Here is a 25,459-nt window from a genome sequence, read left to right as displayed (position 1 = left end):
TAACAGTAATGGTATTTCAAAATAGATCAAATAACTTTATTTTAATTAACAGTATATTGCTTTTAAAACAAGATTTGTTGAAAATAGCACATTTTTTTAAGAAATACTGCTAAAAGTAATGCATAGAAATACTCTTTCTAAAAACTGACTCTCTCTCCAAGTGGTCTTCATTGTCTCTGTGTTCAGCAGCTTGGCAAAGAAATAGTGAGGAAATAACTAATCAATTTACAAAATGTTGATTTTATGTGCTTGGTTTTGCTGCATTTTTGTTTTTAGAAGATCTGCTGGTTGCCATTACTTACAGATATTCTTCTTTAGAAATAAAATGAAAAAAATCTGTAAAATTTGCATATATCTCAAACAGCAATCAATTCTCAACAATTTTTGCCTTTATTTTGCTAACACAGGTTGCATATGCTGTGTGAGTTGGAACACAGTATTGGGCCAATGTTTCAGCAACCAGATGGTAACCACAGTAGAGATTCCCTGAACTGGTGTGCTCGTATTGAAATGACCCAAAACTCTTACAGAGCAAAAGAGCCCATTTTAGCACTGAGAAGGGCTTTGCTCAGTCTCAGTAAAAGGTGAGAATATGACTCTTTCTTGTCTATGTTGTAATCTCAGTTATGCTCTGGGCTTCCATATATCTGTTAGAAGAGAGAAGATACAACTCTGAAAATTTGTTGTAGACAAAAGTCCTCTCCAATATTATGTACTTTCAAAATAGGGAGGAAAAGTGGTGGCTATAGGAAAGATAAGTGAGAAACAGGGAAAAAGTGTGGTAGTTGCTTGGCCTAAATGGGAAAAAAGGTGAAGCAAATATATTAAAATCATTTTAAGTTATCATTATGTAGTATAGAGCTTACTGAGAAATTCAGTTTCCATTTCAACACCTTGTGATATTTACTTCCAATTTTAAGGCAGCGTTCATGACTGAAATGTTTCATTCTCTGCAAAAATGTCTCTGCAGCCAGGATTACAGTGAGCTTGTTGGTCAGTGTTGGCTCCAGAGTGCAAGAGTTGCAAGAAAAGCTGGTCATCACCAGACTGCATATAATGCTCTTCTGAATGCTGGGGAATCTACACTCTCTGAACTTTATGTAGAAAGAGCAAAGTGGCTCTGGTCCAAGGTAAGGAGAATAAAAGTGGAATTTAATTTCTTACATGGAAGGAAATAATGTTTTTCATTTTCTTCAGGAAAAACAGGCACACAGTCAGCATAGGTGAAACAAGATATGTCAGCTGGGACTATCAACACACTCTGGCTAGAACTGAGCCACAGGAAGTTTTTACCTCCAGCTGCTACTCAGCCCTTTTCTGTATCCATTGCCTTTCCTGGCAGCCACATATAAACCTGGTGGATTGCCTGCTCTGTCAAAGCAGCCCAGGCATATTTAAATTAGCTGAATAGTAGATCTCTCCTAATTTGTTTTCTTTTAACTAATAGACGTAGGCAGCAAACATGAGAGCAATTATTGTGGTACACCTAAAGGCACAACAATGCTGAGATAACAAGGGAATACAAGTCAGTAATACTCAGTTACCCCAGCCAGAATGGCCTAGAACACACCTGGGGACACAGCTCTGCCTTAATAACTACTGTAAGATGAACGTTTTGCATGTCTGTCATTTAAAGTGTGTCAACTGTTTTTATCTTTCCCTTAGGGTGAGGTTCATGAAGCACTCATTGTTCTCCAGAAGGGAGTTGAGTTATGTTTCCCTGAAAATAAAGCACCCTGCAACAGCAAAAATCAGCTCATCCATGGTCGGGCAATGCTGCTGGTGGGCAGGTTTATGGAGGAGACTGCTAACTTTGAAAGCAACGCAGTTATGAAGAAGTATAAGGTAATTTGGATAAGCGTTAACAAGACAGTAGTTTTGAATACCTTAAGTAAGCTATCATTGTGCTCCTGATGATGTCAGCCAAGTATAACAACAATGGGATTAAATGGGGTATCAATGTGTAGGAGGGAAGTAGTTCTTCTTGTGAAGATGTAACTATCTTAATTATCCTTAATGTGACATGTCAGTACAGGGAAAGCTGCAGTTCTCATCAGTGAGAGCTACAAATACCTAATATAATTCTTTTCAAATAAAAACCAAATTACAGGAGCTTGGCTTTTTTCTCATGCTTGCACAAATTAGAATTCCTCACTAAAATCTGGACTGCTCAAAATACACAGAGTTGCCTTAATGACACATTGCACTGCTCTCCAGTGTTATTTCTCTCTCTGGTAGTGACTTAAACTGTGCTTTAAATACGCTTCCAGTCTCTGAAGAACTAGGAAAAGGGTCACCTGGTATGTTTCTCTGGAACAACAGAGCACTTCCTCTTGTGACACCTGGGAAATACTTCTTGCCACCTAAACCAGTAGGAGAGGCAGATGTTTATGCTTCCTTGAAAGCAGGATGTCTCCTGCCCAAGTTTTGGCATTTGATACTGTTAATAGTTGCTGCTGTCTTACTTCTGTAACAGCCATTTAGAGGAAAACCTAACTAATGGATCAAATCAAATGCAGGTTGAAATAATGGAAATTAATGAAATTTCATTGGGTTCTATGAAAATACTAACACTCAGAACTCTCTGCTGTCAAAGTATTGGCACTGGGAAGAAGCCAGTGTTATTAAAGAATGGATGTGCCACTCGACAATTTCTTTTCTAATATATGTCACACAATGGTTTGGTTTTCTTTTAAACATCATTATTTAGAAAGAAAACAGAAACATGAAAAATGTAGAATTACAAATTCATTTAGGTCAGAAAGATCATCAAGTCCAGCTGTTAACATCCTGCTGTTGCATTTTACAAAAAGCTAAAAAAACCTCAGTATTGAGTTTATTTTTAATGAAAGTATCATACTTACTAGTTGAGGAATTCTCTGTTATCCTGTCTTGAATTATCTTGCTGTCTCCAAATCCAAAAAGTATTTTAAAAACTGGGGCATTTATCTTGGGGCAAAATTATAATTTTTGGAGTTGCACTTAACAATTAATTCTGGTTTTGCATGTACTTTGCACAACAGAACTAATACAAGATTCTGGTTTCTTGAGAGTAATTTTATTTTTTATTTTTAGTTTAGCATCTTCTCAAAAGTAATTCTCTTATTTTGATGTTGTTGCAGGATGTTACGATTTTCTTGCCAGAATGGGAAGATGGACATTTTTATCTTGCAAAATACTATGATAAATTAATGCCAATGGTAACTGACAACAAGATGGAAAAGCAAGGAGATCTGATTAGATACATAGTTCATCATTTTGGGAGGTTAGAGGGGAACTTGGCTTAGTTTCTATAGAGGGATGACCATTATACTGGGGAAGAACATTTTTATGGGAATGTTTTGGCTTTCACCAATTCAGGCTGACTCAAGTTTTCATGCAGTGTTGTAAAACAAAATGCTGCATGATTGCTTTTGGTTTTCATACCTAATTAATTTACTTTTGACTGAGCAATTGTCTGGCTTTTGTCAGGCAGTTAGTTATTTCATCTGCAGTTTTGATTAATAAACTCAAAACCTTTGTATATTTGTAATTTTTTTGTTGTTGCAGATGCATTAAAATGCTGACATAAATTTCTGAAGTGCAGAATGAAATGTGAACTAGTTGGGGATGTAAAATTTGCGTTGTTTCCAATATATATGATTAACACACTTTGATTTAAACATGTAATCACAGGTCTCTCCAGTATGGAAACCAGTTCATCTATCAGTCAATGCCAAGAATGCTCTCTTTATGGCTGGACTTTGGAGCAAAAGCATATGAATGTGATAAAGGTAGAACGTTTTTCCCAATACATAGTTCCTGAAAATATTCATTCTTTTGAATATATGATTGAAAGAGCAGTAAAGTATATTTACAGTTCTTTGTTTAGACTTATTGCCTGAGATTATATGGAATCAGGAAAATACTGCTATTCTTTTAAATTACAGGATGTTACTATGTAGGAGAGTATTAATCATTTTAATTAAATCCTCCAGAACTTAAAAAAATATATATAATGAAGTAGCATTGTCCTTGGAAACTGAAGTCAAAGAACAGATTTAGGGAAAATCCTTGCATGTCACTGATCTCCTCTGTTAAGCTGCCTCATGACTGTTGAGTAGTGGAGTTGTATCTGTTTGCTACAGTAAACTGTTAGGCTTTGGGGCTTTTCTCCAATTTGTTTTGTTTCGGTTGTTGAAGGAATTCTACTCAAACTTTCCCCCTCACTGAAGGGGGGAAATCGTGCTGGGCAGCAGAAAAGCATGTGGAACTGACACCAGAGATGCATCTGGGGTGGGGGATTTTTGTACAAATGCAAATTGCACACACTGCCTGCAGAGCTGCATTGAACCAGACAGTTGTAGCTCCTGGATCCTGACCTTGTTCTACACACTTGGGTCAGGTGTGTTTGGCTGTAGTCACATCAGGTAGTGTTCTCTGGGATGGTGATGAGAAACTCATGCTGGATCCTCAGGGGCAGGGATAGAGGTGGGAACAGATGTGCTAATTTGACTCTATGTTAAGGTTTCATTTCCTCTCCACAAAGAACTTAGATTTGCTTTTATCAGGCAAATATATGAAGTGGTTTTGGTTTGTTCTACACCATTGCATCATTTTAGAGGAGTAATTTTAAGAGTGTAATGAGAGCGTTTCTGTTGCTGCCTGTTCCATGTTCTGTGCTTGGTAATTTCCTGTTATTCTAGTTAATTAAATAGCATATGTATTAAGTATGCTGTGTTAGAAAGAACTTCACAGCCTTGATTTAAATGACTGTACATTTCCAATGGTGAAAACCAGGAACATAGTCTTGTCCTTTTCTTTTCCAGCAAGTCGTTCTGAACGTCTTCAAATGAAGAATGATCTGGCTAAAATCAATAAGGTGATTACAGAGCACACGAACCACCTGGCACCTTACCAGTTCCTCACAGCTTTTTCTCAGCTCATCTCCCGGATCTGCCATTCTCACGATGAAGTCTTTGCAGTCCTCATGGTGATTGTTGCCAAAGTGTTTTTAGCCTATCCCCAGCAAGCCATGTGGATGATGACTGCTGTGTCCAAGGTACCTTGATATGTATAGCTGCACCTTTATCACGTTTGCAAAATTGTGTTCATCAGAGAGAAATGTAAATATAACCTGTTTTACTGTAAGATGGTAAGAAGAAACTGAGAGTTTCAGTTTTTGTGATACAGTGTTGTGGAAGAGGATATTGATGCCATCACTGCAAAGTATTTTATTGCAATTGGAATTCCCATATTACAGTTTAATTGTTCCAAATTAGAATGCTTTTAGGCATCTGAACTCTCATTATGTGTTAGGAAAGAAAATTTGAACAATAAATAGCTGATGAATTGTGTAGTTATGGGCAACAGATTTTGTTGCATTTAAAATTTGTGTAATAGTACTTTCAGTTTTATAATCAAATAATCGACTCTGGTCCTTTGTTGATAGGTACAGTACTTAATCCAAATAATTACCTGGTAGTAAAGTCATTCCAAGGCAAACTGGAAAGCATTGTGCATGCCTTTTCTTTAAGGCTGGGGAAATAACATTCAGGATACAGTGGCATATTCTTGAGTATTGGCCTTTATGTTGTGGAACTCCCAAGAATGGTTTCAGAAGGAATAACCACGCCCCCACACACTAAACATACCACTTCAGTAGAGGAAAGAATGTTAATTACTGGGGGAGGAAGAGGTTTTTCAATTCATTTTACTGTTGTTTAATAAATTTTAACTTTCCTGTTTTTCAGTCCTCTTACCCTATGCGTGTCAACAGATGCAAGGAAATTCTGAACAGAGCTATCCACATGAAGGAATCTTTAGGGAAATTTATTGGAGATGCAACACGCCTTACAGACAAGCTGTTAGAGCTGTGCAACAAACCAGTACGTACAAAAATAAACATATTAATGCACGTACTGGGATCAGGCAAAAAGCAAATGCTTCTTCTGATCACTTTTGTTAGCTAATTCGTAACAGTGATTTAGCAGAAAGTACATTAAATTGTGGGATTTTTTTTACTTAATAAATTTTTTTTTAAAAAAAGGTAAAAAATAGCACTAAATCAAGCACATTGTAAAATATTTCTGGACATAATGGTATCTTTCACAGTGCTTGGGCTTTACATTGTTTTGTGCTTTCACATATAATTCATGCCCAGTAACTTTCACAAAGTCTTATTGTAAAAATAGGCTGGTTGTGCTTTTATGAACAAATTAACTTAGTAATAAAGGTAAAACTAAATAAATTTTTTCATTATTGTGTATTTACATTCAAAGTGAAAAATATATCTGCCGTAATGGCCAGATATAATTACTTTTGATTATTTAATTTGGAGTGAAATTTCTTATTACCATAAGCATTTATTATTCTATTCTGTTTATCAGTAAATGTGTAATAGTATTCTTTTAAGTGTTTGTTAACTGTGTTATTGTTAACTTTGATCAACATTTTTTTCAAGGTTGATGGAAACAGCTCAACATTAAGCATGAATATGCATTTCAAAACACTGAAAAGATTAGTAGAAGAGCACACATTTAGTGAAATCCTCATTCCCTTACAATCTGTAATGATACCAACTCTTCCTTCAATTCCTGGCACACACGCTAACCACGACCCTTTTCCTGGATGCTGGGCCTACATTGCAGGCTTCGATGACACGGTTGGTACCTAGTTTTTAACTTCATGTTGAACAAATGTAACTGCAGATATATCTTAGTTCTCTAGAAGTGGAGGAGTGAGTAGGAAATTTCATAATTACTTTTGTAGAAACTGAGTGGCTTCTTCGTAACAGGCTGGGGCAGGTGGTCTGAGCCTACTCTGCTGGAGCACCATGGATGTGCTGGCATGATTGGTTGCAGTGGTTTATTGCAATTGCACACTTTATTTTGTGTAGTCTGATACAGATGCTAATTATTAAGAACTTCATTTTCCTCTAGGTGGAAATTCTTGCCTCACTTCAAAAGCCAAAAAAGATCACCTTGAAAGGTTCAGATGGGAAATCTTACATTATGATGTGTAAGCCAAAAGATGATCTAAGAAAAGACTGTCGGCTCATGGAATTCAACTCCCTTATTAATAAGGTTTGATGAGTGAGACAATCAGATTCATTATACATACTGACCAGGACAGAACACTGAACTGTCTAACAAGAAAACCAACTTACCTTGAGATAAAGCCCACTGGAAGAAAAGTAAACTGGTGTAAAATATTTGATTTCAGAAGAAATCAGTAGAAATTGATAATGTAAAACTTCTTATAGATTTGTGAAAACAATAACCAGCTACAACATTTTGCCTAAACAGTTGCTTAGTCCAGCGAAAATAGGCAGAAGTTATTCACAGTACATAAATACCTGCAAACTTTCTGCTGTCATGCTTAATGTTTCTTGTTTAGTCTTTTCTAATGAAATTTTATAAAAAATAGAGAAATCGTTCTTTCAATACTAAAAGCATTGCCATACTTCATATTTTAGTTATATTTTGCTTCTCAGCAATATGATGAAGGCTAAGGTACCATGTTTGTTGTGAGGTTAAAGAAAACAATAGCATCTCTGAAACACTAAAAAACTTATTTCAAAATCTGCTTTGAAGGATTTTAAGCTGTGTACAAGTTAGGCAGTTTGACTATTTTATTTCAAAATCCTCTTGTCTTAATTTGGAGAACAGATGCACATTTTGCTTGTGTTTGACCTTCTGCAGACTGTGAAGCTTAGAATTTTAAATTCTAGATTGTGTGATTGGAAAACAGATATGGATAGAATGGTCAATGCTATTGATCCATTTTGATCCTGTGTTATCTGTTAATCTCCTTTTTCTTTTGTGAATAGTGCTTAAGAAAAGATGCAGAGTCCCGTAGGCGAGAACTCCACATTCGAACCTACGCAGTGATTCCATTAAATGACGAGTGTGGCATAATTGAATGGGTGAACAATACTGCTGGTCTAAGAAATATCCTGATAAAGCTTTACAAGGAGAAAGGTACAGCAATATATTAGACTATAGTCACAGTTTCAAAAGGCTTGTATCTTAAGTAAGTGAAACAAATGTCAAGCTAAATTCTAGGAAGGTGCAGTCACATGTATTTTTAACCATCTGCAATATATTATTATCCATGTGTGTGGTAAACTTTTAAATGGAAGAGAATCAATACTTACAATGAACAAATTCCTTACAAGAACTGATAACGCAGTCATCTTAATACTTGCTTACATCCAGTGATGTAAATTGTTCCAGCAGCAGTGCCAGGAGCGTGGGGATGTATGAGCAGCACAGACATACTTAATAGAACAGAGTGTGGATTTTTCTTTAGATTTGATCTATTATTTTTCATTTCTGTTACATTTGGGTGAGATAATTTAGATAATATATAATTGAATCAAGGTTGAGAGTACAGCAAATTTCCAGAGAAAAAAATGGATTTTTTTTTTCATTTCTTGTTTAAAAAGCAAATTTCGGATCAGTGTAATATAATTTGGAGAAAAAATTCTACACCTTACCTGTGTGTAAGTAGATATTCTGGGAGTTTGGAACTCCAAACATGAATGAATATGAATGGCTTTGTGAGGGTAGGGGATTTTTTGTGTTTGTGGGTTCCCTTTCCTCACTTTGTCCCATGGTGGCTTGTTTGCCAGGTCTTCTCTTTCAGTTAACATAATGATTTTTCAATTTACTTTCAAGTGCCTCACAACCAACATGTTCTATAGGTTTTTTTTCATTTGTTCATTTATTGTAATTTTATGGAGACATTTATTTTCTCTAAATTACCATATCGTGATAGTACATAGAAGGCTTCACGTTTGGGGATTTCTTTTGCCTGAGGAAGTCTGTTGCAGGGATCTATATGACTGGAAAGGAGCTGCGTCAGCATATGCTTCCAAAGTCAGCACCTCTGCCTGAAAAGCTGAAAATGTTCAAAGAAGTCCTTCTGCCTCGTCATCCTCCTCTCTTCCATGAATGGTTTCTTAGAACATTTCCGGATCCTACTTCATGGTTAGTGACTGGGATTGGACTAGCTCAAGAACACCTGATGTGTGTGTTTCCCTAAGCATTAATGGTTCTACTGAATAAAGACAGGTGACTCAGAGAAGTGACTTGGCCGTTCCTGCCCCTTGTTCCGCAGGTACAACAGCCGCTCGGCCTATTGCCGCTCCGTGGCCGTCATGTCCATGGTGGGCTACATCCTGGGGCTGGGGGACCGGCACGGGGAGAACATCCTCTTTGACTCTCTGACTGGGGAGTGTGTGCATGTGGATTTCAACTGCCTTTTCAATAAGGTGAGAAATGCCACTGGCTGAACTTGCACTCTATTTCATATGGATGTTAAGTTATACAGTTCTACTGTCTGGGATTTTATCCACATTTTTTACTTAAACATATCCATTGTATTCTGTGTCTCACTTTGTTTTTTCTTATACCCAAAAAACAGTCTGGGTTATGTAAAGAACATGTGATAATTCTGTATGATGCCTTTAATGAAAACTAGCTTTTTCATTTGGCCAGTACCAGATGACCTGATGTGGATACACTGAAATAGCCCAAATTTTAGATTGTTTATATTTTGTGACTCTCCTCTCTCCACTACCACCTTTCAAACAAAACTGTAATGGCTACCCTCAGAATTCTGCTGCTGTGCAGAGTTTCTCTTTCTTTCTCACTCAAATTCAACAGAAAAGTTCTAATGGTTCTGTAAAAGTAGACAGCAGAAGTTGTGGCCAGAGTGGGTTTGGAGTTTTGGTGTTTCAGTTGAAAGATGCTTTTGGTGTGGGACATGTGGCCTTTTTAATTCAAGTAAGTGAGGCAGAGATATTGTTAGGTTATTTCTCCTACTTTCTTTTTATGAAGACTAAATTGTCCTATGAAACAATTAAAAAAATCTTTTTAAGCTAACTTGCATGTTATAAAAAAAGTTAGCATTTTGCATGAGATTACAGAGCAGCAATATATATTTAAGAAGAAAATTTTGTACCTATATTAGTGTGTTAAAATGTGGAAAAAAGTTATTTGGACACTGGTATTCTTTATTCGCTTTATTTCCCCCAGCAGATGAGTCAGATTGTGATCTGAGCAAACATCTCTTGTCAGCTCAGAACCTGCCAAGAACAAAGATGGGGAAAAAACCTAAACCCAATGCAAATGTTACTCGTTATTTTATTAATGCTTAAAATACTTGGGTCATACCCTTTTCTATCATTGTACAGGGAGAAACGTTTGAAGTTCCGGAGATCGTTCCTTTCCGTCTCACTCACAACATGGTGAATGCAATGGGCCCAATGGGAACAGAAGGTCTCTTCCGAAGAGCTTGTGAAGTCACCATGAGGCTCATGCGTGATCAGAGGGAGCCCCTAATGAGGTATGGCAGCTGCTTTTGCTGCAAACTCTTAAAAGCTGCCTCCAGTTTCACCATATGAAACAGGAACTGCTGCCAGTTCCAGCATGTGCCTTGGGTGCAGCTCAGTCTCACTATGACAGTTAAATATAAAACAACATCAATATCCGCTGTGATCTTTGGGCTCCTGTCAGTGTTTGTGTTTTGAAAATGGAGTGTATTGCATGTATTTTATATATAATTTTTAATATTTATTTTATTCAGTGTCTTAAAGACTTTTCTCCATGATCCTCTTGTGGAATGGAGTAAACCTGTTAAAGGGAATACAAAAGCCCAGGTGAATGAAACTGGAGAAGTTGTCAATGAAAAGGTTAGTTAAAACATGCATAACCTGCAGTATGCAAATGTTAAATAAGTTATGTATCTTCTAATTAAAACCTTAACTGTTTTTTGTTTCTTTCATTGATTTAAAAATTTCTCTGGTTGGTTGTTCTTTATTATCTCTGTGTTCATAATTTTTATCTATAAAGACAGTTTTTTTACTGATAGAAAATTTATCTATTAAAGAACCAAACAAAAGAGCCCACAATTCTCTTATTGGTGTTACTAAATCAAGGGCAACATCAGCAGGAGCACTGGATCTTGCTACCCCTCACTCTGACAGTTGGACAGTCCTCCAGATTACAGTGATGGTAACATCTGGAGTCCTTTCCATGCGTATTTTTCTGCTTTTCTTGAGTGGAAGTTTATTATTGAATAAATACATGCCTTGTTACATGTCAAGTATTACTTGATGAAAATTAGGATGTACTGTTTCTTTATCAACTGCTAAGTGAAGACAATATTATTCATTCAAAATACAGCTTGCACAGGCTGTAATATTTATTATCTTTCCTTTTTGCAAAATTTCTGATTTGTCCCTTTTATTTTTTTTCAAGGATTATTTCATGAAAATAAATGGGTAATAGCAGAAAATACTTAGGGAGCACTGACAAACACAGCAACTAAATAAGGAGAAACTACAGTACTGAGACTGTTTTACAACAGAGAATTTAACTGAGCTATTTCAGCACAGAAAATCTCCTGGTTTTCAGTTACTACCAGGCTGTGTATACATAACCTTTCTTTTAGTTACAAGACCACCCACATAGTTGTATAAATTAACTGCTTTTTCTGGAGAGATGCCAATGTTATGCTTGAGCTTTAAAAGAAAATGTGTGAGTATAACTGCTGTGAACTAGCTGCTCTAGAGGGCCTTGGAACAGCTCATTTTGAGATGCTCAACATCACCTCTTTAATTAGACTTCTTCAATTTCAGTTGCTCATAATTTTGGCCTAAATATGTACATTTTAAGAATTGTTTTTAAAAGTGAGCAGCCTTCATTTTCAGTGTATTTGGTACAGACATCTGGGGTTTGTATTAAATTAGAATACATATTCAAACACATTCTAACAAATAGGTTTTTTTATTTTAAGAAGTGAAAGTTCATGGATAGTAGCAATATTATTTTTTTTCCTTTTTTCCAGGCCAAAACCCATGTCCTTGATATAGAACAACGGCTGCAAGGTGTCATTAAGACTAGAAACAGAATAAAAGGATTACCTTTATCTATTGAAGGGCATGTTCATTACCTTATTCAAGAAGCAAGTGATGACAACCTGCTCTGCCAGATGTATATGGGCTGGGCTCCATATATGTGAAATTTGTTCCCTTTGGAACAATACTGTTCCCAAGGGATGTAGCTGTAATATTCTTGGGAAGGTATGACTGTGTGAGACCTGGTTACTTGTGTTGATTTCTGATTGTGAGCAGCAGGACAGTCTTATGATCATCTGAAATCTGTGTAAAATATACAATACGCTTGCAGGGATGCCATGAATGCGCTCACAGATGTATAAGGTGTTAGGACTTATATTTTGTATACATGTAGAAGGCAGTACAAAAGAACTGCTTAAAAATTAGACTATGCAAGTATCTGCAAGTGTCCTACTCTGTCTATATAAAATTTCTTCTTGGTGTTGAGAGATGCACACTGTAAAGTACTGTATATTTTTGTAAACATTTTTTTCTCATTCAGATTGAATTGAATATGACATTAAAGTTTAATACTGATATGATGTAAAGTGGTTCTTTCAACTCTTGCTACTCATATTCAGAAGGGCTTTCTAATAATAATTAGGATTTCCTTACAGCAGTAGACCTTGAATTTTTGTTTCCTCCAGCTTTCTTCCATGTGGCCTGACTACGTCTAGGAAAGTATTTTGAATCTTAAATCTCACCATGGGTGAACAGGTAAAGTGTTACCATGTTCTGAACCTGTTTTGTTAGCCTGTGCCTGCACTGCTAAGAAACCCTCCTGAAGGGCCTGGGACAGAGCTGGGTGTTGCAGCCCCTGGCAATGGGGCTGGAAGGGCAGGGGTTGTAGCTGTGGGTGTAACATGCTGCTCTTGAGAGCTCTGGACAGCCCTCTTCCCTCCCTTATGGCTAGAGGGATTTTGAGACTCCATTGGGCTTTTAACACAAACTAGACTAAATAAATATGGTCAGAAGGCAATTACTAACTTACAGTAATGCTTGCTTCTCTAGGCATCCAAATCGTAGGGCAATGGGGGATACAGAGGAAAATTACACTTTTATCCTACAGTATATTATCATTAGAATTTTTGTACGATATCTTTGTCTCTCAGGATAGCAAAACCAATCCTTTTATGTTTCGATCACAGGCGCATGCTGTGGCGTGAGACTCAAGTTGTAGTTCCGTTCAGCTGAAAACAGCGGCTCTACAGAATAAACCTGAGAAATTGGTTGGCACTGCGTGGCGGGGGCGGGGACGGGGCGGGGGCAGGAGCGGGGGCGGTCCCGCCCCGGCCCCGCGGTGTGCCCGCCCCTGTCCCCGCCCTGTCCCCGCCCCGCGGTGTGCCTGTCCCTGTCCCCGTTCCTTCCCTGTCCCCGCCCCGGCCCCGCGATGTGCCTGTCCCTGTCCCCGTTCCTTCCCTGTCCCCGCCCCGGCCCCGCGATGTGCCTGTCCCTGTCCCCGTTCCTTCCCTGTCCCCGCCCCGGCCCCGCGATGTGCCTGTCCCTGTCCCCGTTCCTTCCCTGTCCCCGCCCCGGCCCCGCGATGTGCCTGTCGCTGGCCCCGCCTCGCTCCTGGCCCCGCCCCGCCGTCCCTGTCCCTGCTCCGTCTCTTTCCCCGCCCTGTCCCCATCCCAGTTCCCGCCCCGTCCCTGTCCCCGCCCCGCGGTGTCGCGGCCAGTAGCGCTATAAGCGGCGCGCCGGAAGGAGGGCGGAGCGCGGCCCGCGGTGTTTGGTTCCGTGGCCATGGGGGTCCCCAAGTTCTACCGCTGGATCTCGGAGCGGTACCCCTGCCTCAGCCAGGTGCTGAAGGAGCATCAGGTGAGCTGCGGGCCAAGCGCCGCTGCTTGACAAGGGCCCGTCCCCGGGGGGGTCCCGGGCGGGACGAGGGAGCGGGACTAGGGGCTGGGGCTGGGCCCGGGACGCCTTACCCGCTGCCGGGGCGGGCAGGGGGGCTGCAGGACCGGCAGCTCTGAGCAGCCGAAATGCCGAGGGCGGCGGGCGGTCGGTGCCCCCTGACAGCCCGGCTGCCGAGCCCGGGGTTGTTTGCAGCGGCCCCGGCCCCAGAGCTGCCCCCTCCGGCCCTCCTGCCCCGGCCCGAGCTGCCCCAGCGCCCCGCGGCGAGCCCGGGCTGGAGTCTCCATGTTGGGCTCAGAAAAGTTGCAGGTGCTGACGAGGGACAGGTTTACAGCCCTGTTGCGTTTCCTTCTTGTCACCTGAGCAAGGTGCAGTTTGTGTCAGCAGCAAAACCAGGACGTGTGTTCAAGTCTGGAAAAGGAAAACAGTAAATGATGCTTTTAACCGGAGGGCAAAAAGGTCTTGTTTTCAGGTCTTTGGTACCTGTTAGGCACAAGCTCTTAACTTTCAATTATCATTTTCAAGCCCTGTTGTAGATGTGGTTTCATAGTCTGAATAAGGATGTTTTGAGAGCGGTGACAATCGAGGGCATGTTTGAGTATTAATACACTCTCCCTATGATTTTTAGAGGTGAAATAGCTGTTGTATCAATGTAACTAAGATGCCAGGTTCAAGTGATTCCAAACCTGGATGTTTGCCTCTTCCTGCTGGTCTCAAGGCAGTTTTTAAAGCTTAGGTCTTTGCTGATGAGTTGTTTGGTGTCGCTGCAGTGTCTCATGCTCTCTGGAGCCAGGCAGTGTCAGTGTCTGTTGCTTCCCTGCCCGCTGTCTCCTGGGCAGCCCGGGCTGCTTTCCGGGATGTGGAAGCTTTGGAGCTCTGACAGGCAGGGCAGCTGCAGCAGGGGCACAGTTGCAACAACAGGAGGATTTTTATGAACAGTCGTGTTAGTGGATTAAATAATAGGTTTGTTTATTGCAAATTGTTCTTGGACACGTTTGGTGGGTTTTGGTAACAGAAAGGTAGTAATTGCTCCTTTCTTTCATATGTTTAACAGTGCTTGTGCTCTGTATGTTGCTTGTCTATGTTTGGGAAGGGTGGGGTTTTTTCCTTTAAAATAAGATGTGACTGCTACAGATAAGGCTGTTAGAAGAGAGAACTAGAAAGAAAAAAACCTATGTCTGGAAAGCGTGGGAAAGGAATGGATGTTATCATAGCTAACTTCTGCATTTGGTGGTGATTGCCACTCTGCAGACTCCCAGGTGGCTCAGAGCGTGGCTGGAGGGCAGCGTGTGCTGGGCAGGGGAGAAGCTGCCTCGTCAGAACACTAATGCTTCATTAGCTGGCCTTGCTTTGGAAAAACTGTTGGAAATGTGTCGTCAGTTTTTTAGTTTTTATTGTTTGTGGTGCAGCTGTGAAAGATTGAATCAGTGAAGTGTGTAGTGTTACAAAAAAGAAATAATCATCCTCAAAAGAGTGATTTTTGTTTGCTTTTCCCTTTTACAATGTAGAAGATTGACCAAGCACAAAAGTCCTGAGGTTCCAGAAATAGCCAGGATAGGACAGGAACCTATTCAGCTGAGTTTGCTTACTGAGAAAAATCATAATAAGAGATTGCATGTGCAGGCAAACCCATAACCAGAGCAGATGCTCTTCCTTAGCTGTTGGTGTGCAGTAGGTCCCAGGGAGGTCTTCCCACCTGAGCTCATGGCCAGAATTCATTGCTCTCTGCTGGCCCTCAGGCCAGCTTCAGCCTCACACGTGGGTACTGACTGTGGCTTTTGTAGATTCCAGAGTTTGACAACTTGTACCTGGACATGAATGGCATTATACATCAGTGTTCACATCCGAATGATGATGATGTTCACTTCAGAATCTCTGAAGATAAGATTTTTGCCAATATTTTTCACTATTTGGAAGTATTGTTTCGCATTATTAAACCAAGGAAGGTTTTCTTCATGGCAGTTGATGGAGTAGCTCCAAGAGCAAAAATGAATCAGCAGCGTGGGAGACGTTTTAGGTAAGATGATTAGTTCTGACTCTGTCTTGAGGATAGTAAACACTTAAAAAAACCACTTACTTAAATGTATGCCATAAAAAATAAAATGGATTGAGTGGTTGTGCCTTTGACAGTAGTTTTAATTTTTAGTTAAATGAGAGTAACTACCTGTAAAAATGTTAAGATCAGGATGCCAAAACGGAAAATTTCCTTGTTACTTGAGTTTTACTCTGTGTGTGTGACACTTAGGGACAGGGGAGCTTTTTCTTATGATATCATCTGTGAAATAAATCTGCAGTGGAGCTCTTGCAGATGTTTCCAGTGGCTTCATAACGTGTGAGAGTCTTTGGTCTTTGTGAATGCCAGTTCTAGATATGCCTTTTTGGTCACTGTAACAGAGTGTTCTTTGACAGTCATAGAAGACATCAAGTTTCTAATGAAACTCTGATTTCCTGTTGCTATCAGTTCCCAAGATACATACCTCAGATACAGAGCTGCAAGTAGAGTCACAGTGTTAAGAACTGTAGTAATGTTTTGGGAGATTTGGAAGCTTTTTAAAGATTGCTGTAAGGAAAGAAAGCCAGTGGTCAGACTGCACAAGATTGGTGAGTGAATTGCAACATAAACAGATTGCGGAAAATTGTAATGGAATTGAAAAAACAAAATTCTAAGACTTTAGTGTTGCTCTATTTCCAGTTCAAATGTGTTTATGAAATCCTTGGCCAGTATGGCGTTATTTTCTCCACAAGTGGGGGTGGTAAATTGTTAGTTCACTCCAGTGACTCCCTTGGTATTCCAAACCTGCTGCTTTGTTTAACTATGTTACCATTATTGGTCTGGGGTAGCATGTTCAGGTAGTTACATCCCAAATGTTCCTGCTGCTTCAATGTTCATTTTCAGTCATTGTGGTCAGCCATTGTATGATCCTCTAAATATTAACTACAGCTGAGTAGTGACAGGTTATCATCAGTACTAGGGAGCAAAAGGCTTCTTATTGGTATTAGAAACAAGTTTAAACTCTATTCAGGAGTTAAATTTCCGGTTTTTTTCAGCCCTCTTAAAAATCGACTGTATTTGTTTTGTCAGTAAAGTAGTACTTAGGATATTAACATCTGAGCAAGATGATTCTCTCCCTCTCCTCTCTCTCCAACCCTGCTTTGTTTTAGATCAGCAAAAGAGGCAGAGGACAAAATAAAGAAAGCATTAGAAAAGGGAGAAACTCTCCCTACAGAAGCCAGATTTGACTCCAACTGTATTACACCAGGTAAGGTAATTCCTCAATTACTTAAATTTAAGTGTTTAGATTTATGGCTTTGCATATATATTTTGGCACTATTTTCCTATCTTAAGGGCATTTTAAAAAAAATACAAGACAGAATAAAGGCTTAACTAAGTCGAGAACTGAAGTTTTAGTAACTTTCAGAAGAATTGTAATATGTCTCATTCTAAATATTTTTAGATTACTATGTAAAAAGTGAAATGTCTTAGAAAAAAGAGCAGTTATGCCCTTCATCTGTGGCAGAATTTTTATTTGTCAAGGGTTTTTTCATTAATACTTCTAATAAGCGAATGAAAATTAGCAAAAAGCTTTATTTTTAACTTAAGCTTCTGTTTTCAGGAACTGAATTCATGGCCAGATTGAATGAGCATCTTAAATATTTTGTAAATATGAAGATTTCCACAGACAAATCCTGGCAAGGAATAACAGTCTACTTATCGGGCCATGAGGTCATTGCATTTTCTTACTCTTTTATTTTAAATAATTTTGTATTGTATAGAAAAATAAGGCTGAATTGTTTTTGTTTTTGTTTTGTGCAGACTCCAGGAGAAGGTGAGCATAAAATTATGGAATTCATCAGATCAGAAAAAGCAAAGCCTCATCATGATCCAAACACAAGACACTGTCTCTATGGCTTAGATGCTGACTTGGTATGTGCCATTAAAATGATGCAAACCGCTGAAATCTGTCAAACGTGTCCATCTTTGATGTCTTCCTGAGATCAGAGGGTTCTGAAATGTTATTGAACAAGCATGTGATTTTGCATTCCTGTGAACTTTTGTATTTGTAATGAAACAGAACATCAGCATTTCTTTATACTGCTTGAAGGGTTTAAAAAATGATGAAGTAAGACCTTTCTAATATCTCTTTGCAATAGATAATGCTGGGATTAACAAGTCATGAGGCACACTTTGCACTCTTGAGAGAAGAAGTCAGATTTGGTGGTAAAAAGGCTCAAAGGTGAAGTGATTTAATTTTCCTCTTACTTTCTATATGATGAAATTAAATCCAAAAGATACTGGGTGACTAAAACAGGTTTGTATTTGGTAGTTTGTGTTTTCTTAATCAATCCCATATGAAGTTAATAAAGTCTTAGTTTATTCTTTGAGTTAGAAAAGTCATGAAATTAGACAAGTCTGCTTGTTAAATTGTGCATTTAAATTAATTTATATGACAAAATGTGTGTTGTCAGAAGGGCTGATAAAAAATCCTGGAAGATTTGATGTGTTACATTTTTTTCTCTGTATTAATAATGAGCAACCCAGGCTGTAGTGACGTTGTTTTCATAACTGTCTTATGCAGACAGTGACTTTTTAAAATGTATATATATCTCAGAGGTTTTGTGCTTGTAAGTAAATTACTAAAATACTTAATGAAATTAACTCAAAATGGCTGAGTAGATGCTCTTATTCTGGGTTTGCCCATTTGCTGTCCATGAACAGTCAGAACAAGGTGAATTGTTCCAGAACTTGTGCATGGAGCTATTCTGAAGTAATAGAACAATTAATTTATAACTGTTACTGTGTCTGGTTTCCTTCTTTGAAGGACCTTAAGCATGTATTTGGTGGATAAAGGGAGAAGATGGGAGACAGAAATAAATGTTTGTGATGATAAAAGGATTTTGGATAATACAGTGATGTCATAAATGTTTAGATAAATGCATAATTTTTGCTAGTAAGAAAATGTTTTTATCGCCAAGGACAATATGATAAACATCAGAAATAAGCTTTCTGTTCAGTCTTCTGCAGTCCATGTCTCACTAATACTCATTCTGTTGGTAGTGTTGGTGTGTAAGGTTGTAATATTTTTAAAATACTTTCAGTCTAATGAAAGAAAAATCTTGGCTTTACCTTTTATAAAAGAAAATAATGTAAAAAATAGAATGTAATGACTTTTTGAGAGATAATCAGTGAAAGTATGAAATCAAAAACAAAGTTTGGTTTATTTCCCCTTTCTCCCTCATGCCCCTCCCAGTATTTTTCCATATTGTAATTTCTGAATAATTTTGTTCCTTACAGGAATTTTCTTTTGGAATTTACCAGAATTGCCTTCTGTCAATATTGTCATTTATATGGATACTTACAGTTGGAAATTTGAAAATCCTAAAAATACATACATATTAATATCTGTCAGCAGTTTTTTGATTGAGGGAAGTTACTTGTTTTACCAGGATTTTCAAGCCCAGGGCAATGAAGAATGAGGCACGAAATGTCTTTAGTCTTACAGCTTCAACCTGGTTGCTGAAGTTCTTTAATACCAATATGAAAATTACATTTAAAAAGTGACACAATTGGGTCTCAAGCCCAGTGTAGCTGAGTTTGTCTTAGTAGTCTTCATATAAGCTTGTGTATTACACACATCTTCCTTAGAGGATTTTGGCCAAAATCTACTATGTGTGTGTCAATACACAGGTATTTATAGTGGTCTCAGCTAATTAATGGTGAAATAGTTCTTTACAAATTTAAAATACATCAGTCTTTAGCTCATTGATTTTTTTCAGTGTAGGTATTAACTGGTTTGGGGTAATGATGTCTTGGGATTTTTTTGAGTAATTTTAGTGAAGAGAGAAAAAGGAGGCCGAACATATGTTGGGTACTTATGCTATAAACAAACAGTAAGTTTGTTATTCTTTCAGTGTTACATTGAAGCCACTAAATAATAAATACGGAGCATATTTTCAGGGTGAGCATTTTCTTTTCTTACAGGAAACATTTCAGATGACTACAAAAGTAACCCGGCCAGTTTAGATGTGAATCTGTGTCTACTCTGTGTTTATTCAGACTGCTTCTAAAACGCCTTAAAATGTATTGGGCTTGGTGCAAAGTTAGATTAGTTTGTCCCTTTTTTGAACAATAGGTTAAGTACTTAGGAATGAGTTCCTGCAGCATTGAACTCCACAAAGCTGCTCTGCTTTCTCTGAGTTAGCTGCTCTCCATGCAGTCACATCTGGAGTTTTATAGACCAAACCAGATTAATCCTAAAATAGGTTTGAGGAAATGTTTATACATTATTCCTTCTGTGAGAATACAATCCTAGTAAAATTTCTTGGCGTTATGTAGCCTTGAACTTATATTAATATTAATGGTGGAAGTGTGTTTATAAATAATTAACTCAGTGTTTTTAATAATTTACAGGGCATGTGCACCAGAGGAAACCACATTTCATTTATTGCACTTATCACTGATGAGAGAATATATTGATTATGAATTTTCCCCCGTAAAAGTAAGTTCTAATGGAGCTGAGATTGGAACAAATGTGAGGTCTTTATGTGAAAACGATAATAAAAATTATACTCCTGGAGTTTTTAATTTTTTTCCTTTTTTCCCCCCCCAGGACAAGATTTCCTTTGAATATGATATTGAAAGGATAATAGATGATTGGATCTTAATGGGTTTCCTTGTAGGAAATGATTTCATTCCTCATCTACCTCATTTACACATTAATCATGATGCACTGCCGCTGCTTTACAGGACTTACATGGCAATCCTGCCAGAGCTGGGAGGTGAGAAAACCACAGTCAGTTGTGGAGAGTAGAAGCATTAACATTCCTGCATCAGTATTTATTGACCTTTTTAGCCATGTTAGAATGTTTAGTATTTACTACTTTTTCTTTAGAGAGTCAGCAAGATTGCATCTGTGGGGCATTTAAATGGAAATTCTCAAGTTGTTAAGTTGTTGGTCTAAAAAAAGTACTTCATTTTCACACTAGGTTACATCAATGAAAACGGGCATCTGAATTTAGAACGTTTTGAGAAATATCTCACAAGATTGTCAGATGTAAGTAACTTTGAAATTGCGTTGTATAGAATGGTATAGTGTGTTGGACATAAACTCAGTATAGTGCCCTAAAATACACCACAGTGTAGTTTTAATGAACTGGTAAATGACTGTGTTTTACAGGTGCTTCAATCAGTTGTTTTACCATTTAGTAGATGGAATCAGTCAGTTGTCTGATCTTATCAGTATAAGAGGAAAAAGATTGAATCATTTGAGATATGCTTTGTCCAGAATCTTTTAGTGCTACAAGTCCAATGAGGATTCACTGTTAGAACCGTGGTCCCCAATTCCCATGGAATAGTGCGTGGCACTGTTGGGCAAAACTTGCAGCAGGCAGCAATATTCTTTGCTTGCCCTGCTGGTACATTTTCCTGTGGGGTAGGCTGTGTCTGAAGAGCTTGGAGAGGAGCATTGCTTGCAGGATTTTATAGAAGTCATTGGTAAAGAGCAATGCAGCATTAGTATCTCTCAGGGGCATCAGCATTCTCACGAACTGACTTGTGTGCAGGAGGCAATCCTGTTAAGTGCCTGCAGTAATCCATCCTAGAGGTGAGGAAAGGTACAGGCATATAGAAGTGGAAAGGATTAAGCCTTCTGCTGACCTTGGAAAGAGGGAGATAACCTGTTGCCTCTGGTTCTTGGCTAGAGCTGTGACAGCTTTAGGTCTGTCATGAGGCTGTATTACACAGACCCTGTGTATGTACTGCTTCTAGATTTGATACCGAGTGTGAAAATTATTTAACTCCTGTTGTTACCCCTTGCTGTCTTACTGAAAGTAAATAAAATATGGCTTGTCTATATGTTAAATATTTCTGTGTTTCTCAGCAATATTTTTAGTTTTGATCTATAAATGTGTTAGTTTAGTTGTAGCTGTAGTGCAAAATGCTTATGTACAGATGATTAGATGTGATCTAATGCACGTACTAAAAAGTCATTGCAAATGTAGCATTCTAAATTTGACATCCCTCAAATATTTGCTAACTTACTTTAATCTGCCTGCACAGTTTGATCGTGAACACTTCAGTGAAGTCTTTGTAGACCTCAAATGGTTTGAAAGTAAAGTGGGCAATAAATACCTCAACGAGGCAGCTGGTATTTCAGCAGAGGAAGCCAGAAAAAATAAACAAAAGAAACAAAAGGTGAGCACTTTACATGCACAGTTTTGGAATTTAGAATGTAACTTTTTGCAAATCAATATTTTGATCTTAGACACGTTAAATGGCATAAGCCTCTGCTTTTGGCTCTTTCAAATCAGAAAAGATAGTAAATGTACCATTTTGCAGTTGGCCTGTGTGCATTGCTGGTTGTGAGCAATGAAATGGTTAAGGCAAAGCCAGGTTCTCAGATTTGGAAGTCTTGGAAACCTGTAATTTAATGCTTTGCTGTTCCTCAAAAGCAGCAAAACTTACTTCTGGGTGAGTTACAGTCAATCCTGCTATGCTTTATAATTTCACCTCTCCATGCATATCCTGCTGGAAGTTTTATGCATTTCAGATACACTGATAGACCGTTCAGGCCAGCTATTTGACAATGAGTAGGGAAATAGCAATGCCATTGGTGTGAACTATCTCAGATTACTTATTAAACTTGCAGTTCTAGATATAACTAATTAGTAATGAACAGAAGCTTTCAAGTATCTTGTGTCTGCACCAGTGTCCTGTTCCCCCCCACCACTTCCATCGGCTGCCCCTCAGTGTGTGCCTTCAGCAGGGTGCAGAGTAGCAGCAGAAAAGTCCTTTGAGATTAATCTCTCACTGTATATTGTTATCCTGATCTTTAGTGCAGTTTCAGGTTTGTAAGAGCAGGATATTAGCTCTCCCTTTAACAGGGTGTGCTGTATTTGTGGTTTTCTGATTTGTCCCAGAAGTTTGGAGCAGCTGTGCAAGGTTAGCCAGCCTGGCTGATGCTTTGAGTGGCAGTGGCAGAGGAGCTGGCACTGCTCAGGGACAGGGCAGGAGGGCCAGCCTGAGGACCCTGCTTACTGAAAGCTACTCAGAGAATAGTCTGTAGTGTGCGAATGAAGTGAATATTTGACTTCTTTGACTCTGTAAAACACAGGTTCTTGTATCCTTACTTCCCACAAAAGTAATTTGAAATACTGAAAATTTACTGATGAAAAGTTGGGTTACATATTGGTGCTGTAGCACAATGCATGATGTAGGTAAAATGCTTAAATGTGTACTGAACAGCCTTGGAAATAGTAGCATTTTGGAAAACAAATACTTTTTAAGGTAGTTAGGGTTTTATTTGAGGCTGCTCCTTTGTCTAATCTGTCCTCTTGTCTAATTAAATACTTTTCTCTAAACAACTGTAGGAGAAGGAAATGGGTTCTATAATAAGTAATAGTATTTATACACTTTCATCATAGCATTCTGAGTTGCAGATTATATGGTATTGAATGAGGTTTCTGCATATTAACCTGTGTTTTTACATTATCTCAAATATTAATTTAATAGGCTCAGGAAAATTCTATATCTTTGGCTGCTTTAGAAAAAAACGAAGGTGAAGTGACTCCTAAAAGTAAGTGGAAATAGTTTTTCTATATACATATTAACAAAACCTCCATGTTAACGTGTATAGATTTGGAAGAACAGTAAGAATATCTTGTCAGAGATGCCTTTAATCTAAATGCAAGATTTCTGTAGTGAGCTGTTGGGAAGTGGAACTGCTTTGGAGAGAGAGAGTGTGGAGCTTCTTCCCTGACCTGTATTTCTGTGATGAGTTAAAGGAATGAGTGAGCAAATCTTCAGCAACATCCTGAGTTTAACAATTGTATGCCTAGGTATTTTGTTACATAGTGGCGACAAATGAACAGATTTTTATATGGCTTTAGGCATTTTGGTTGTGATGATTTTTTCAAACTCCTTCCACTTGTAGGAAATATTTTTTGCCCATGTTTTGAAATTAATTGTCAAAACTGCATGATATAAGATGGTGTTGCTGAACATAATTAAATTTTAAAATTAATTTTTTCTCAGTTTTTTTTTTGAGATGGCTTTTATTATCTTCTCTGTTCTTGTAATTGGACTGAAAAGATGGGCTGCTTGTCTTAAAAGTTCCAGAATTTCTCTGGGTAATAAATTTTGTTTGATTATGGCATTGTTACTTTCAGTGCAAGGAAGGTATGAGCACCTATAACTTGGAACTGAGGGATAAAGTTTAAGCATTAAGTCAAAAGCAGCATTTTCAAACCTTACTGTAGCTGAGAAGTGAACGATAATCCCTCTCTTTTATTTCATTCCTACCTTTTCAGCCGTCTTGGAAGATGAACCAGAAGATGATGATCTGTTTGAAACTGAGTTTAGGCAATACAAAAGAACTTACTACATGACTAAAATGGGTGTAGAAGTAGTTTCTGAGTAAGTGTACGCTTTTTGGTTTGGTTTTTTTTTCCTAAACCCTAAAGACAAGTCTTTTTAAATATCTATTAGAGACTATTTACAAGAGCATGTAGTGACAGGACAAGGCATAATGGCTTCAAACAGAAAGAGAATAGATTTAGATTAGATAATTAGGAATAGATTCTTTACTGTGAGGGTGGTGAGGCCCTGGCATAGGCTGCCCACAGAAGCTGTGGCTGCCCCATCCCAGGAGGTGTCCAAGGCCAGGTTGGTTGGAGCTCTGAACAACCTGCTCTAGTGGAAGGTGTCCCTGCCCATGGCGGGAGGGGGGTGGTGGAATGAGATTGTCTTTAATGTCCCTTCCAACCCAAATCAATCTATAATTCTAGTACAGGACAGGGTATTCTTCCATGTTGAAAGCAGAGAACACATGGCAGACTATGGCAGTGGTGACGGTTTTACCCAATGCAACAAAAGCTGCAAGTTTTCTGTAATAGGTATTTGAGGACCAAAGAGAACAAGTCCATTAAGATTAAATCAATCCAGAAAATCATGGTCTTATTAGGTTCCCAGAATGTTCTATCTTCAGTCCTGTGTACAAGCTAAGTAATTTTTAGATATCAGTGAAAATTAGTATCTTTCCTTTTTCTTTTAAGTGACTTCTTGGCAGATCAAGCTGAATGTTATGTCCAGGCAATACAATGGATTTTGCATTATTATTACCATGGAGTTCAGTCATGGAGCTGGTAAGAAAAAATGTCAAATGAGAAACTGCTGAAAGATTGGTATTTCACCTTGTATGCTGGGGCTATTTAATGTGATTTGGTTTGGTTCTGATCTGTGAACACTGCTGTGCTTTAATTAAGTCAAGTATCTCAAGAGGTTTCTATCCCTGCAGGTATTATCCCTATCATTACGCTCCCTACCTGTCAGATATTCGCAACATCAGTGAACTCAAAATCAAATTTGAACTGGGAAAGCCTTTCATGCCATTTGAACAGCTTCTTGCTGTGCTTCCAGCAGCTAGCAAAGATCTGCTGCCTAAATGCTACCAGGTAGGATATAGAATTAGATTGCATTATCTATCTATTGCTTACTGGTTGTCTGCTTTATTTTACTCTTTTCTTCATGTTTTTACATGTCTTATTAATTACATTCTATCTCTAAATTTTAGGTATATGGTGAAGTGTTATACTTGTTACTATTCTTTAGTAATGTAATTAGTACATTGTAAAGTCAGTAATAAATATAAAATTTGGCATTTGCTAAGCAATTTTTGAGTAGGACAGCAAAGTGTTGAATTCCTGCACAGCCTTGAATTGGTTTTA

At 38.3% G+C, this 25,459-nt stretch overlaps 2 protein-coding genes across 13 annotated transcripts in view; both read left to right on the top strand.

Moving 5' to 3' along the window:
* Positions 1 to 12,410, top strand: part of ATR (ATR serine/threonine kinase) — a 39,094-nt gene extending 26,684 nt beyond the window's left edge. The window contains exons 33-47 of the mRNA XM_071566637.1: positions 408 to 584; positions 971 to 1,130; positions 1,666 to 1,845; positions 3,123 to 3,265; positions 3,676 to 3,773; positions 4,809 to 5,041; positions 5,733 to 5,867; positions 6,443 to 6,643; positions 6,921 to 7,064; positions 7,811 to 7,961; positions 8,816 to 8,972; positions 9,103 to 9,256; positions 10,181 to 10,332; positions 10,573 to 10,678; positions 11,836 to 12,410. Coding sequence (XP_071422738.1) covers positions 408 to 584; positions 971 to 1,130; positions 1,666 to 1,845; positions 3,123 to 3,265; positions 3,676 to 3,773; positions 4,809 to 5,041; positions 5,733 to 5,867; positions 6,443 to 6,643; positions 6,921 to 7,064; positions 7,811 to 7,961; positions 8,816 to 8,972; positions 9,103 to 9,256; positions 10,181 to 10,332; positions 10,573 to 10,678; positions 11,836 to 12,009 — 2,365 coding nt within the window. The 3' untranslated portion in view covers positions 12,010 to 12,410. The remainder of the gene's footprint in view (positions 1 to 407; positions 585 to 970; positions 1,131 to 1,665; positions 1,846 to 3,122; positions 3,266 to 3,675; positions 3,774 to 4,808; positions 5,042 to 5,732; positions 5,868 to 6,442; positions 6,644 to 6,920; positions 7,065 to 7,810; positions 7,962 to 8,815; positions 8,973 to 9,102; positions 9,257 to 10,180; positions 10,333 to 10,572; positions 10,679 to 11,835) is intronic.
* Positions 12,411 to 13,586: 1,176 nt separating this feature from the next.
* The window catches only part of XRN1 (5'-3' exoribonuclease 1), a 36,966-nt gene continuing 25,093 nt past the window's right edge, over positions 13,587 to 25,459 (top strand). For 11 of the 12 annotated variants that reach the window (XR_011698729.1, XR_011698730.1, XR_011698731.1 and 8 more), the window contains exons 1-14: positions 13,587 to 13,702; positions 15,523 to 15,755; positions 16,901 to 16,998; positions 17,353 to 17,462; positions 17,553 to 17,663; positions 17,891 to 17,973; positions 20,148 to 20,235; positions 20,347 to 20,515; positions 20,723 to 20,790; positions 21,795 to 21,929; positions 23,247 to 23,310; positions 24,044 to 24,149; positions 24,788 to 24,877; positions 25,030 to 25,186. Coding sequence is in view for 8 of the 12 variants with exons in the window: in XM_071566053.1 (XP_071422154.1) it covers positions 13,628 to 13,702; positions 15,523 to 15,755; positions 16,901 to 16,998; positions 17,353 to 17,462; positions 17,553 to 17,663; positions 17,891 to 17,973; positions 20,148 to 20,235; positions 20,347 to 20,515; positions 20,723 to 20,790; positions 21,795 to 21,929; positions 23,247 to 23,310; positions 24,044 to 24,149; positions 24,788 to 24,877; positions 25,030 to 25,186 (1,587 nt within the window). In the remaining 4 variants the exon portion in view is untranslated. Of the gene's footprint in view, positions 13,703 to 15,522; positions 15,756 to 16,900; positions 16,999 to 17,352; positions 17,463 to 17,552; positions 17,664 to 17,890; positions 17,974 to 20,147; positions 20,236 to 20,346; positions 20,516 to 20,722; positions 20,791 to 21,794; positions 21,930 to 23,246; positions 23,311 to 24,043; positions 24,150 to 24,787; positions 24,878 to 25,029; positions 25,187 to 25,459 lie in introns of those variants that run through there. The other variant, XM_071566054.1, reaches the window with a different exon arrangement.

This window comes from Pithys albifrons, chromosome 11, assembly GCF_047495875.1.
Source record: "Pithys albifrons albifrons isolate INPA30051 chromosome 11, PitAlb_v1, whole genome shotgun sequence".
Lineage (NCBI taxonomy): Eukaryota > Metazoa > Chordata > Aves > Passeriformes > Thamnophilidae > Pithys > Pithys albifrons.
The sequence above is the reverse complement of the archived record's forward strand: the minus strand, read 5'-3'. Positions and strand labels throughout refer to the sequence as shown.